Raw genomic sequence first — 12,234 nt, 5'->3', positions numbered from 1 at the left:
CTATTAGTAGTTATGTTTTGAGGGAATCAAAAGTTATATGCATATTTTCAACTGTTGTGGGGGCATGTTGGTACCCCTAACTCCTGTGTTATTCAAGGATCTACAGTATTTCCAATTTTTTAGAACTGTCAAGTTCAATAAAAAATGAATATATCTTAATTTTTTTTAATGTTTATTTTTTTTGAAAGAGACAGAGCATGAACCAGGGAGAGGCAGAGAGACAGAGAGAGAGACAGACAGACAGAATCCAAAGCAGGCTCTGAGCTGTCAGCACAGAGCCCCACGTGGGGCTCAAAACTCACAAGCTGTGAGACCATGACCTGAGTCAAAGTCGGATGCTCAACCAACTGAGCCACCAGGTGCCCCTGAATATATCTTTTTATATATAGTGATCATGAGTATGTCAATACGGTCCTTTGAAGAGGGTACCTCATGCCTTATATATCCCAGATTACTTTGATCCATTCCATGGAAATGAATGAGATTGTGTTTGGCTAGGGTGTATAAAACTCCACTTATACTTTCCTGTTCACAGCTCTACTTTAGAAAGCTAAGACCCTCCATCAAAAAAGAAAAAGAACTGCAGAGAGGGGATTTTATACACATTCACACACACACTCTCTACAGAAAAATAATGATTTTATATGGGGCATTGAGCGAGACCAAGTTCCAGGCTTTTATATAAATTGTGTTCTATACTTTCTATCAACTGTTTTCACTAGATTTAATTAGCTTCTTTAAAAAAAAACTATAGGGATTCATTCCTAATAACATCTTGAATTTTAATTAATCATATCACTATTTAAAGGCAAAAAATTCAGGCAAGAAGGGTGGTAATGAACAAAGCTTGGGCTGTGAAGAAAGACCAAGTTTGAATCCAGACTATCACTTGCTAGCTGCGTGACTCTGAACAACTCATTTAGCCTCTGAGTTTGGTTTTCCATTATCTGCACAACAGGAATAAGAGGTATTGAGCGAATTTAAAGCAATCTAACACAATACTGGATGCAGAACAATATTCAAATTTCATTTCTCTTTCCTTTCTTCAGGAAATATTATTTTTTGACCAATAAAAAGTAATTTTGGAACAGGAGATGGTTGGTTATCTGGATATGGTGGAGGTCTCTGAATCGCTAAGGTACAATATGAAGAAAAAGAATAGCAAATACCAGGGTAGAGGAGGAAACTGGGATAAGGAAGCACATATACAGACATACTACTTGCTACCAAATGTCATGCTTTAAAACTCCCCCTACTCAATCTCCCCAATCTAGGTTTGTCCAATCTTGCACACTCAACCCCTCACCTGTCACTACCACTTTCCAAGTGGAAAGTAAAGAATACGCAGGAAAAACTGGGGAAAACCAAACAATTTACAATGTATACTCTTGGCAACATCCTTCCTCTGGGATCCCCTTCCTCTCCACCTTTATTATTCCTACAGCATGTACCTTTCCTAGAAACAGCAATCCCTATGAATATAAACAGATCTCTTGTGCAAAAACTTAACTATCAAATTCTAAGCACCCAGATTCTAGAAAGGTGTAAATGTCTTTTCGTTTCAATGGTTTCTTTGAACATACACATTTAATCAAGTATAGAAACCTTTGGGATTTTATCTTAAAACCACTTAAGGACATAATCAAAAGGTTTGAGTATCAAACAAAGCCACCTATCCATAACACATCCTGTTCGCAAAAGTGTCCCAGAAACTCGATGTAAACAAAATCCTTCTATTTATTTCTAGGAGATAATACTGTGGTTTTCTGTATCCAACAGTATGCCTTACATACCCAAGGCAATTATGTTTTCTTCCTCTACTCAAACAGAGCATCTGTTGCTAACACAACACTGAAGTCCAAGTTATTTTCACAGACAAAAAAGCAGCTGGTCAAGCTAATCCATCTGCTGACTAGCCACCATCAAGCTTCTGTAAGACTGTCCAGTTAACTTAACCTCTATTGTCAGACTGCATGAGTCAGAACTCCCAGTCCTCTTTCAATTAGGATTTAACAACTCTTCTTTGACACCACCATTTGAAATCACTTATTACAGACATAAAAACAGAAAACATATTTTAAAACTTAAGGACAAAGGTTAAAAATGGTAGATTGGATTAGAAAAAGTTGTACAAATTATCAACAAAAGAAGAAAGTTATTTCGAAGTTGGGATTATGAATTTCATAACAATAGCCAGCAGTACTTACATATACTAGGCACCAAGGATTTTTAAAAATTAACATGATCCTCACAATAACCCTTTGAGGTAAGTACAATTGTTATCTCTATTTTATAGAGGAGGAAATACAGACACACAGCAAATTTCCCAAGCTCATTCAGCTCAGAGATAGTAGTAGGACTGGAGACCTGGCTCCAAAGACATCCTCCAATAATTTGAAGCCCAAATCCCAATGCCTTACTAACAGGTATATATTCAAGACATCCTCACCATTTTCCTTACAATGACTGAAGTACCATCCCTGCTATTTTCATTGTAACATTTTATAATGGGGAAGAAAAATCATGCCAGGGGTGTACTACTTACTTAAAAAGAAATACACAGTTTAGTTCATTATTAGTTGAGGTATGTAAGTGATTCTGCAATAGTTCATGAGGGAAAAAAGCTCAAATTCATAGCACTAAAGTGGTTATAAGCATTAATACCAGATACTTGTTATAAGCTATAAAACAAAGTTTTATAAGAATATTATTTGATACCAATAAATGAAATGAAAATCAACACATTTTCTAAAATTAAGAAATTGATTTTCAAAGTTACCACAAGGAACACCTAATTCTCTGCCACCTCTGGGGAAAGTGCACATGGTACTCGTAGGTGCTCAAAAACACCATATGGAATGAGACCAAATAAGTTCAAATTTTAGCCTTCTAGCTAGTGGTATGACCTTGCAGAAGCCACAACTGCCAACTCCTGAGTCCTTGATCCATATTAAAATACTTTCTCAAATTCTCTTTTATAACACACAGAGTATCTTAGTACTTTGTAAACATTAAAACACTTTTAACACTTTTTCATAATGAATTACTTTATCTGATTTTTATATTGGCTCTATAAAATATTCTTACTTCCACTGCATAAATGAAGAACTAGATTAATCACAGTTAAGTAATTTGCTCCAGAGCACAGAGCTAGTAAATAGCAACATGGAACTCAAGGACTCTAAGTCTCTGCTCTTCCGTTTGCCCTGAACCAACATCCATTCAGCTATCATGTGACTTTTACCTAAAAAGTTAAATAAGGCGTGACATGTTTTACAAATTTAGGCAGAGATGTTTTAAACATACATATTCAAAACACACGAAATGTAATTTTTTACAGACGTCTTACTAATAGTCACGGAAATAAAATTGAGTTTACCCAACTGAGTTTCAAGATGCCTGCAATCAAATCGTGTGCACTTTAGTAAAATACTAGCATAGTCAATGCTTAACACATCACTACACTATTCTCCCGTGTCCCCTGTGCTTCTTTCCCTTGAAAAGGTGAAATCCAGGCAAAATTAGAGAAACCATTGTTCTAATAAGTCTTTCCAGTGCTTTCTATCTAATAATAGAAAAGAATGGCCTCTTGGATATGCCCTTCTTTTTCCCTGCTACATTATTAATAACACTTGTGTTCCCTCCTCTACTGTACTATACTTCAATTACTATCATCTAACAAAGAGAACAGGGTGGTTACTAATCTATACAGGGATTATGACTGCATATTAATAACTCTAAATGTATTCAAAACATTGGCTATGTTCTCAAAACATTTTTTTTCTTAATTGCAATTACTAGCTCCTTAACTTGTGCGGAAAGTATATATACAACAGGCCACAACAGCCATAGATAACTGTGACGAGCAACAAACTGGTCGAAGAGGGTGGGACCGCTGCCAACTGTAAGTCTCTTCTCCCAGTTCAACTAATACTAAACACCAAGACCTGCTTCTGAACTGGTCACGAGGAAGAAGGGAGTGGAGGGCGCGGTACTAAGCAGATTTGGTTCCTGACCTAAAGCAGCGTGTACGGTCCCTGTCAGCAGGTAGACCCCGTGCACCTCGATTGGTGCTAAGGCGGGATAAACCCGCGCTCGCACGCGGGGAGGCTCCAGAATCAAAGGGGGCCTAGAGCGCTGCAGAAAATGATTGTGGAATGGGGACAGCTCCCTTCTTCCCCGCAGGAGCCAGGGCCCAGGGCCAAAGGCCAGCTCGGGTCACCGGGCGCGGTCCCCGCAGCCTGGCGGGCGCCGCTTTGCTCCCACCGGGGAACGACGGAGGGAGGGAGGGCAGCTGCCTAGCCCTCCGCGGCCGCAGCCCTGCCTGGCCCAGCGCGTCCACCGCCCACCCGGCCCCGGGCGCCCCGCCCACCCTCTCCCCAACCTCGGCCGCCCCGCGCCTCGTTCTCCCACTTACTTTCTGGGAGTCCATGGCCAGGGGCTATGTCTACTGGGCCCGAAACCGCGTCGAAGAACCTTGCGGCGAGGCGGAGGGAAGTCGGGCAAGCCAACACTGCTACCCGCGGCCGCCCCCTCTCCTCCGCCGCCGCCTCAGCCTCAGCCTCAGCCTCAGACAGAACCGACCCCGCCCGGTCCGCGCCCAGCCCGCGCGCGCGCCGTCGTCGCGCCGCGGTTGCCAGGGTGAAAGGGCGGCCCGCAGGAGGGAGGGAGGGAGAGAAACCGGAGCGCCCCGCGCATGCGCGCTGCCGCGGGACGGGATGAAGTGGAAGGTGTCCGATGCTGGGTGGGAGGGGCAAAAACTAGTGGTGCTGCGGGTCCAGTGACCAAGCCTTTCCTTCCTTACCGCATCCTTTTTCTTCCAGGGCTCCCGATCGCTGCAGGCCTTGGAATGGGCCACTGGGCATCCAGCAGCCGGGCCCGTGGGAAAGGCTGGGGAAGGAAAGCTCTGGTCCTTGAGATCAGCCCCCGCTCCATCCTGCACGCATTTAAGCACCCCTAACATTGACCGCCGCCAAGGAGCAGCCAGGCTAGACCAAATCACTGTCCAGTGAGAAGGAAAGGGCTGGGGTAAGGGATATCGTGGAAACATGGAGAAGGCCTGAAGGAACGTGGTAGAAACATACGGGTAGAGGGTGGGGCCTGGTAGACCTTTCCCAGAGAGCCCTCCTGGGCATCTTGCTGTGTTTTGAGCAAGTCACTCTCCCTGAGCCTATTTCATCTTCCATAAAATAAGAGCAATAATGCTGACTTTGTAGAGCATTGTGAGGATTAAGTAATGTATTTGAAGTGCCCAGGACATAGTTAATGGCCAGTAAATTATAGTTGTCCGTGGGGGGGCTAGAACCTGCTCAGTCTGGTCTGAAAAGGACCGTGCAGACTGTAGAAAGCTTGGGGAAGTAGGCCTGAAAATGTTCTTCTCCAAGCAGAAAGGCCTCAGCTTCCATTTTGATGACTCTGGAGAGGCTCAGAAAAGTTCCAACTAGGCAATCACTCATGAGGAATGAACAGAAGGGAAATACATGTTGAGTATCTATCGGGTACCATTTCTCTGAACTGAGAATTCAGCAGTGACAAGGCCCTGCTCTCACTTGCAGAGCTTACAATCTAGTATGGGAGGGAGGCCAAAAAAAAATTAATGTGTATATATAGTAAATAAATGTGTGTATATATATATATATATATGTATATGTGTACATATATATACACACACAGTGTTTAGAAGCACTATTAATATATATGTTTATTAACATATATATGTAATTATATATGTTTATATGCACTCAGAATTATGAGGGCTCCATTTTCCATAAGAAGTTCAGGGAAGGCCTCTCTCAGAAGTGATTGTATAAAGTGAGAGAATGAGTCATACAAAGGTCTGGGAAAAAGCATTATAGATAGAAGGAACAGCGAATACAAAGGCCCTGAGAGGGCATGAGCTCTATATAAGAAACAGTATTTATCCTACAAGGCGATAATTGCCTGTATACAATTATACTCTGTACTATGACTTCCATGAAGGTTGAAATTTCTTTTACTCATATCTGTATCCCCAGCGCAGGTCTTGCCATCTAGTATGCACTCAATAAATCCATTTTTTTTTTTTAACTGGACAGACATGTATAAGAAATGGGATGAAGGGCCCAAAAGGGAAAACAGGGACTTGGCTCAAGCTAGGTGGGTAGTGCTTAAAGGCCAGGGTCCAGGGAGGGCCTGTGTGAACAATTTTGCTCCTGCAGCTAAAAGGACAAATGGTGTGCAAACTTGCAGAGAGATGCTCCCTCTCTCTTTTTTTTTTTTAATGTTTATTTATTTTTGACAGAGAGAGAGAGAGAGAGAGAGAGACGGAGCATGAGCAGGGGCAGGGGCAGAGAGAGAGGGAGACAGAATTCAAAGCAGGCTCCAGGCTCTGAGCTGTCAGCACAGAGCCCGACGTGGGGCTCGAACTCACAGACCGTGAGATCATGACCTGAGCCGAAGTCGGACACTCAACCGACTGAGCGACCCAGGCGCCCCGAGATGCTCCCTCTCTTGGTATCAAGGGAAAGATGCCTCCTATCCAAGTTGCCCCAATTCCATGAGGAGCAGTGAGAGCAGCCAAGCACCCAGCGTCTAGTGCATGAAGGCTATTCTCCGCACTGCAGACTCAGTGTAGTGAGTCAGTTTCCCATGAGGGAGAAATGCAGCCTAGGGATCGGACAACATTAGAGGTCAAACTGCCCCACTGTGAGCTCCCTAGCCGTGACCCTGCCTTCTACTGTGGGATGCATCATTAAGGGGGGAAAAAAAACCACACCATTTAGCGCTGTCCCAGTTCTCTTGCTGCAAGGACTTAACTTCAGAGAGCAACTCCTGGGCATTTTATGACTGATGGGTATAACCACAGAAGGAGACAGAAAGAGGCTTTGGAGACAGCAAGTCACAGCTGAAATGTGATCACCAGAATTCTGTCACAGGTCATATCCCAGGAGCTCACTCCTGGCTCCTTGCCTCCTCAGTCCCCGAGTTCTTTCCCTGCAGCCCAGCGAGGAGCCTGCAGCTTTTGTCAAGAGTTCTGCCCCATTTGACTCCTGCCCCTGCCAGATCTCGTTTCCTTTAGGCAGTCTGGCTTCCCTGCCCAGCTCACCCGGGCCTTCTGCCTGCCCTTGTTCCTGTCCCTTCTGGCTGTGACTTCTATCTTCCCCAACCTATGCAGGCTCTCTGGCAGCAGTACTCACCTGGCGGGGCACTAAGTCTGCACCCCCACTGCTTCTGGCCTATGGGCAAGTCCTCTGCCTTTTCTGAACTTACCTTTTCACAGCCAAGTCAGCTGGGAAATTTTCAAAAGTAGCTTTACTAATAAAGTAAAGCTGCTGTTCTCAAGTATAATCCCCAGACCAGCTATATCAGCACCACCTGGTAGCTTGTGAGAAGGGCAAATTCTCAGCCTTCATCCCCAGACTAACTTAATCAGAAACTCTGGCATGAGGGTCCAGAAATCTGTGTTTTAACAAGTCCTCCAGGTGATTGATGCATACTAAAGCTTGAGAACCATTGAACTAAGAGAAAGCAAATTGTTAAAAAAAAAAAAAAAAAAAAAAGGAAAAACTACAGAGGGATAAAACAGATGACGTTTTTTAACCCTTATGTTTCAATTCTGAGATAGCATATCTAGTTGTAGGTATTTACTGAGGTCCCTGGGCCTCCAGGAATGCCTTTCTGAGGAAACATCGAATTAGAATAACCTCAGGACTGGCCCTACTGATGTGAAGTGTCTGGCAAAATTGTCTCTTCCGGAACAGTTCTCTACCCCCTCTTGCCAGGCGTTACCCCTGTAGCCCTGAGTACCCTCATGAGTTCTGGGATGCCCCCATCTCTTGGGAGAGAAAGCTACTTCCCTTAAGGGGTGCCAACAGTGTTCCCCTTTGGGAGTCACTATAGGGCCCGGCCTGGACTCAGCAAATCTGAATTTAAATCCTGACACTGCCGCCTACCAGCTGTGTAGCCTTCAGTGAGTCTTTTAAACCAGGATAAGCCTCAATTTCCTCATCTGTAACATCATGATCGTAATAGTAGTAATTCCCAGTTACGGTTGTTGTGGGGAATCAAAGGAGATTACATATGCAAAGTGCCTGGTTTAGTCTACAGTTAACAAATGTGTGGCTGTTACTATTATTACTCCCTTGTACATCATATCCTTCTGTGCCACCCTTGGATGGCTTTTTCCCCCTCGGTCTTTGGGGCCTTAGAAGCCCTATTTTCACCCCTAACTCTCATTTTCATTGTTATCCTAGCTTCTCTGAAGCACAATCACAGTCCACATGCTGCTCTTTGTTGAAGCACCAAATCTCTAACCATCTCTCTCTCCCTGTTCATATCTGGCCTACGTCTTAGCATATACCACCAAACCCAGGAAAACCCTGAGTTTGCTCTAAGCCTCAGTTTCTTCAATTATGAAAGAGGAATCATAACAGTACCACCTACAAGGGTTTTTGAGTTGATTCAATGAGATAATTCGTGTTCAATGTTTAGCGGCATCTGTCATGTAGTAAGTATTCAAAAAATATTAGCTATCATCTCTCCCCAATCATAGAAACCTAATTCTTTTTTCCTCTGCCTCCTTCTGACTAAAAACAAACTCAACCCAAAGTCCTGGACCCCCTTGAACTCAGAGTGCAAATTTCTGATCCTAGGAACTCACTATAGACATTTACGTTCTCATAGGAGCGAAAGGATGATTCCGTTTTGTTGTGAGCTGGCACTGTATGAAGTGGTCTAGCTCCATATTTGGAGAGCTCTAAGCAAAGTGGGAAGCAATCAGTATACACAAACATGTGAAAGGGCCTGGAAACCACGTGAGAAGGGACACAATCGAGGATTTCGTCTGGAAAGGAAAATTTCTCATGTCAGAGGGGACATGATTTTTTACCTTAAAACTCTCCAGAGCTGTTGTGTGGAAGAGGGAGCTGACTTATTCTCTAGCATCCCACAGACAGAATTAGACCCAGTTAGTGTAAGCTACAGGAAGATAGATTTCCAATCAACAAAAAGTCCAACTTTCTAACAGCCTTACAGAGCTGGAATGGACTTTGGTGGTGAGGTCCCCATCAGTGGAAGTATCCAAGCAGGGGCTAGGCATTTGCCTAGGGGGATCAGGCAGTGAAAGGGTAGATGGCAGAGATAACTTTTAACATCTTTCTGAACCCTGAGGCTATGTCATTCTGCAAACTAGAGGCCAATAACTATTCATTCCCTCTCTGACTCAGCTTTGCAATTGTACTCACCTCTGGAATGCGCTCTGAATCTCTTCTCCCCACCCCCACTGTCATAAGCTCCATTGCAAGAGGCCCCTCTCCTTTCTGGGATAGGGCATGCCAGGAGCAGTTGACTAAACTGTAGCCATTATGATGTTTCTATGTCACAATACCTTCTCTATGCATGATGGCTTGCTTTATACTAGGCACTGGAGACACTGAAATGAGTGAGGACTGGAAGACACGGGTGTTTCCATCACTTCCTGCCTTAGCTCTCAAAATGCCTCTGGACTCACCTAGTTCAGAGAATGACCAAGGACAAAGCAAATTTATCTGTCTGTTGATCTCTTCATTGTAAAAGGATGCTGCCCACCCCATCCCCCACCCCCAGGTCTCTCCAACACAGAGTAACGGGCTCCCTGTTCCTAGTGAGAACATTACTCAGCAGCCCTTCTTCCTCTGCATATACTCTGAGAATGATGTGGGGCAGTTTGAGACTGAGTGAATGAGACTAGGGAGATAAAGGGCCCACAGTGAATTGACCACACTTCTGTTTCATCGACCAAGCACCCAGATGCTGATACCAGACTGTCTGAATTCAAAGGCCAAGTCTACCACTTACCAGTTGTGTTGCCTTGGGTGATTTGGTAACCTCCCTCTACCTCAACGTTCTTATTTGTAAAATGGGAGTATTAACAATACCCACTTGAAAGTGTTGTCATGAAGATAAACGACAATGTGTGTAAAGTGCTTACTTAGAATAATGCCTAATTACTGGGAAGTACAAAATATATGGTAGTTATCAATTTATTATTTTCCAAAATAAACCATCCTCCTGGCCACAGCACCGGGAAATAATGGTGTCTGTGAGTCCTTTGATACTGTGGTGCTGTTGTTGTCCAGATCAGATGGTACTACATCAGCACTTCCTAGGAAATAAGTCTTTTGAATCCATCTCTCATTCTTTTTTTTTAAATTTTTTTTTACATTTATTTATTTTTGAGACACAGAGACAGACAGAGCACAAGTGGGCGAGGGGCAGAGAGAGAGGGAGACACTGAATCCGAAGCAGGCTCCAGGCTCAGAGCCATCAGCACAGAGCCTGATGCGGGGCTCGAACTCACGAACTGTGAGATCATGACCTGAGCTGAAGTCAGACGCTCAACCAACTGAGCCACCCAGGCGACCCAATCCATCTCTCGTTCTGAAGGGCAATCCGAACTTTTCCCTAGCAATCGGAGTTTGAAAAGGGAAGGAGACACAACTGAAGCTGGAATGAGGAACTTAAGACAAGTCATGAAAGGAAGATAGGACCCTTTCCAAGCCAAGGAAACAGCCTAAGCGAAGGTGGGAAATGAAGAGAACAACCCCAGGAGATAAGATATGAAATGAATGGAAATAGGAACCCCCAATGCCTTAATACCAGCCAAGTATTAGGAAAACATTGGAGCATATGAGAGATGGAATATTCCACTTGGGGCGCCTAGGTGGCTCAGTCAATTAAGGGTCCAAATTTGGCTCAGGTCATGATCTCACAGTTCGTGAGTTCAAGCCCCATGTCGGGCTCTGTGCTGACAGCTCACAGCCTGGAGCCTGCTTCAGATTCTGTGTCTCCTTCTCTCTCTGCCCCTCCCCTGCTTGCACTCTGTTTCTCTCTGTCTCTCAAAAATAAATACACATTTAAAAAATTTATTTATTTATTTATTTTAATTTTTTTAACGTTTATTTATTTTTGAGACAGAGAGAGACAGACCATGAATGGGGAGGGTCAGAGAGAGAGGGAGACACAGAATCTGAAACAAGCTCCAGGCTCTGAGCTGTCAGCACAGAGCCCGACGTGGGGCTTGAACTCACAGACTGTGAGATCATGACCCGAGCTGAAGTCGGACGCTCAACCGACTGAGCCACCCAGGCGCCCCTAAAAAAATTTTTTTAAAGACACGGAATATTCTGCAGCATGAAAAATTATCTTTATGAAAAATACACACCAATATGGGAGAAAGCTTTTTTTATTTTTAAGGCTTGTTTATCTATTTTTGATGGGGGAAGGGTCAGAGAGAGAGGATCCCAGGCAGGCCCCACACTGGCAGTGTGGAGTAGGACATCAGACTTGAACTCACAAACCGTGAGATCATGACCTGAGCCGAAATCAAGAGTCGGACACCCAACTGATGGAGCCACCCAGGCACTCCTGGGGAAAAGCTTATATTACAACTTGAAAACAAAACAGAAGTTTTAGCTAGAGTATTTTTTCAAAATATAAATGCGTAATGTCTACTGTTAGAAAGTAGACACCTTTACAAATTTTCCTTTTGTTTATAAGTTTTAGCTTAGGTGCAGTGCCATCATATAGGAAAGCTCAGCCTGGTTTCCTGTTATCAAATACTTTCACATGTTTACTTCTCTGCTTACATAAAAGTACATTAAAGGGTGGGGGATGGGTGAAATAGGTGATGGGGATTAAAGAGTACACTTATCATGATGAGCACTGAATGATGTATAGAATTGTTGAAACACTATATTGTATACCTAAAACTAATATAACACTGTATGTTAATTATACTGGAATTAACATTAAAAACTAAAAAAAGGTGAATCAAAGGCAAATAAATTGGCTTTGAAATATAAACTCACATTTGGCATGACTTCCTCATGATTAAAAAAAAAACAAAAGAGGAGGGTGGAAAGAGAGATTAGTAGGGGTCAGATTGTTATGGTCTCTAAATTCCAGGCTGGGGTGTTGGGATTTGAGCATGTTGCAAGTGGGAAGCCACTTACAAGTTTATGAGCAAAGGGTTATTTTAGGAAACTTGATTTGGCAGGAGGAATAGGAAGGACATGAGTGGGATGTGTCTGGGGTGAGGAGTTGACTGGGAACCCGCAGGCCAGACCTCTGCCTTCTACTCCCTGCCCCTTAACCTTCCCAGGTTAGATTCCCCCAAACCCCCACCCCCACCCCTGCTCCCATCCCCCACTCTGCCATCGCCACCACCACCACCACCACCACCATTAGAATATGATGATTATCTCAGCATTACAAACC

At 43.8% G+C, this 12,234-nt stretch overlaps 1 protein-coding gene across 6 annotated transcripts in view; it reads right to left on the bottom strand.

Moving 5' to 3' along the window:
- FSD1L (fibronectin type III and SPRY domain containing 1 like) overlaps positions 1 to 9,302 on the bottom strand; it is a 75,651-nt gene extending 66,349 nt beyond the window's left edge. For 2 of the 6 annotated variants that reach the window (XM_019454288.2, XM_053908150.1), the window contains exons 1-2: positions 9,222 to 9,302; positions 8,652 to 8,821 (exon numbers count right to left, since the gene is read on the bottom strand). In XM_019454288.2, coding sequence (XP_019309833.2) covers positions 8,652 to 8,771 — 120 coding nt within the window. In that variant the 5' untranslated portion in view covers positions 8,772 to 8,821; positions 9,222 to 9,302. Of the gene's footprint in view, positions 1 to 4,417; positions 4,642 to 8,638; positions 8,822 to 9,221 lie in introns of those variants that run through there. The other 4 variants (XM_053908151.1, XM_019454289.2, XM_019454291.2 and 1 more) reach the window with 4 other exon arrangements.
- Between the last annotated feature and the right edge of the window lie 2,932 nt (positions 9,303 to 12,234).

The sequence above is a fragment of the Panthera pardus genome, unplaced genomic scaffold (assembly GCF_024362965.1).
Source record: "Panthera pardus isolate Hobbes unplaced genomic scaffold, ASM2436296v1 HiC_scaffold_20, whole genome shotgun sequence".
In the NCBI taxonomy this organism is placed as follows: domain Eukaryota; kingdom Metazoa; phylum Chordata; class Mammalia; order Carnivora; family Felidae; genus Panthera; species Panthera pardus.
This window is presented reverse-complemented; position numbering and strand designations above follow the sequence as displayed.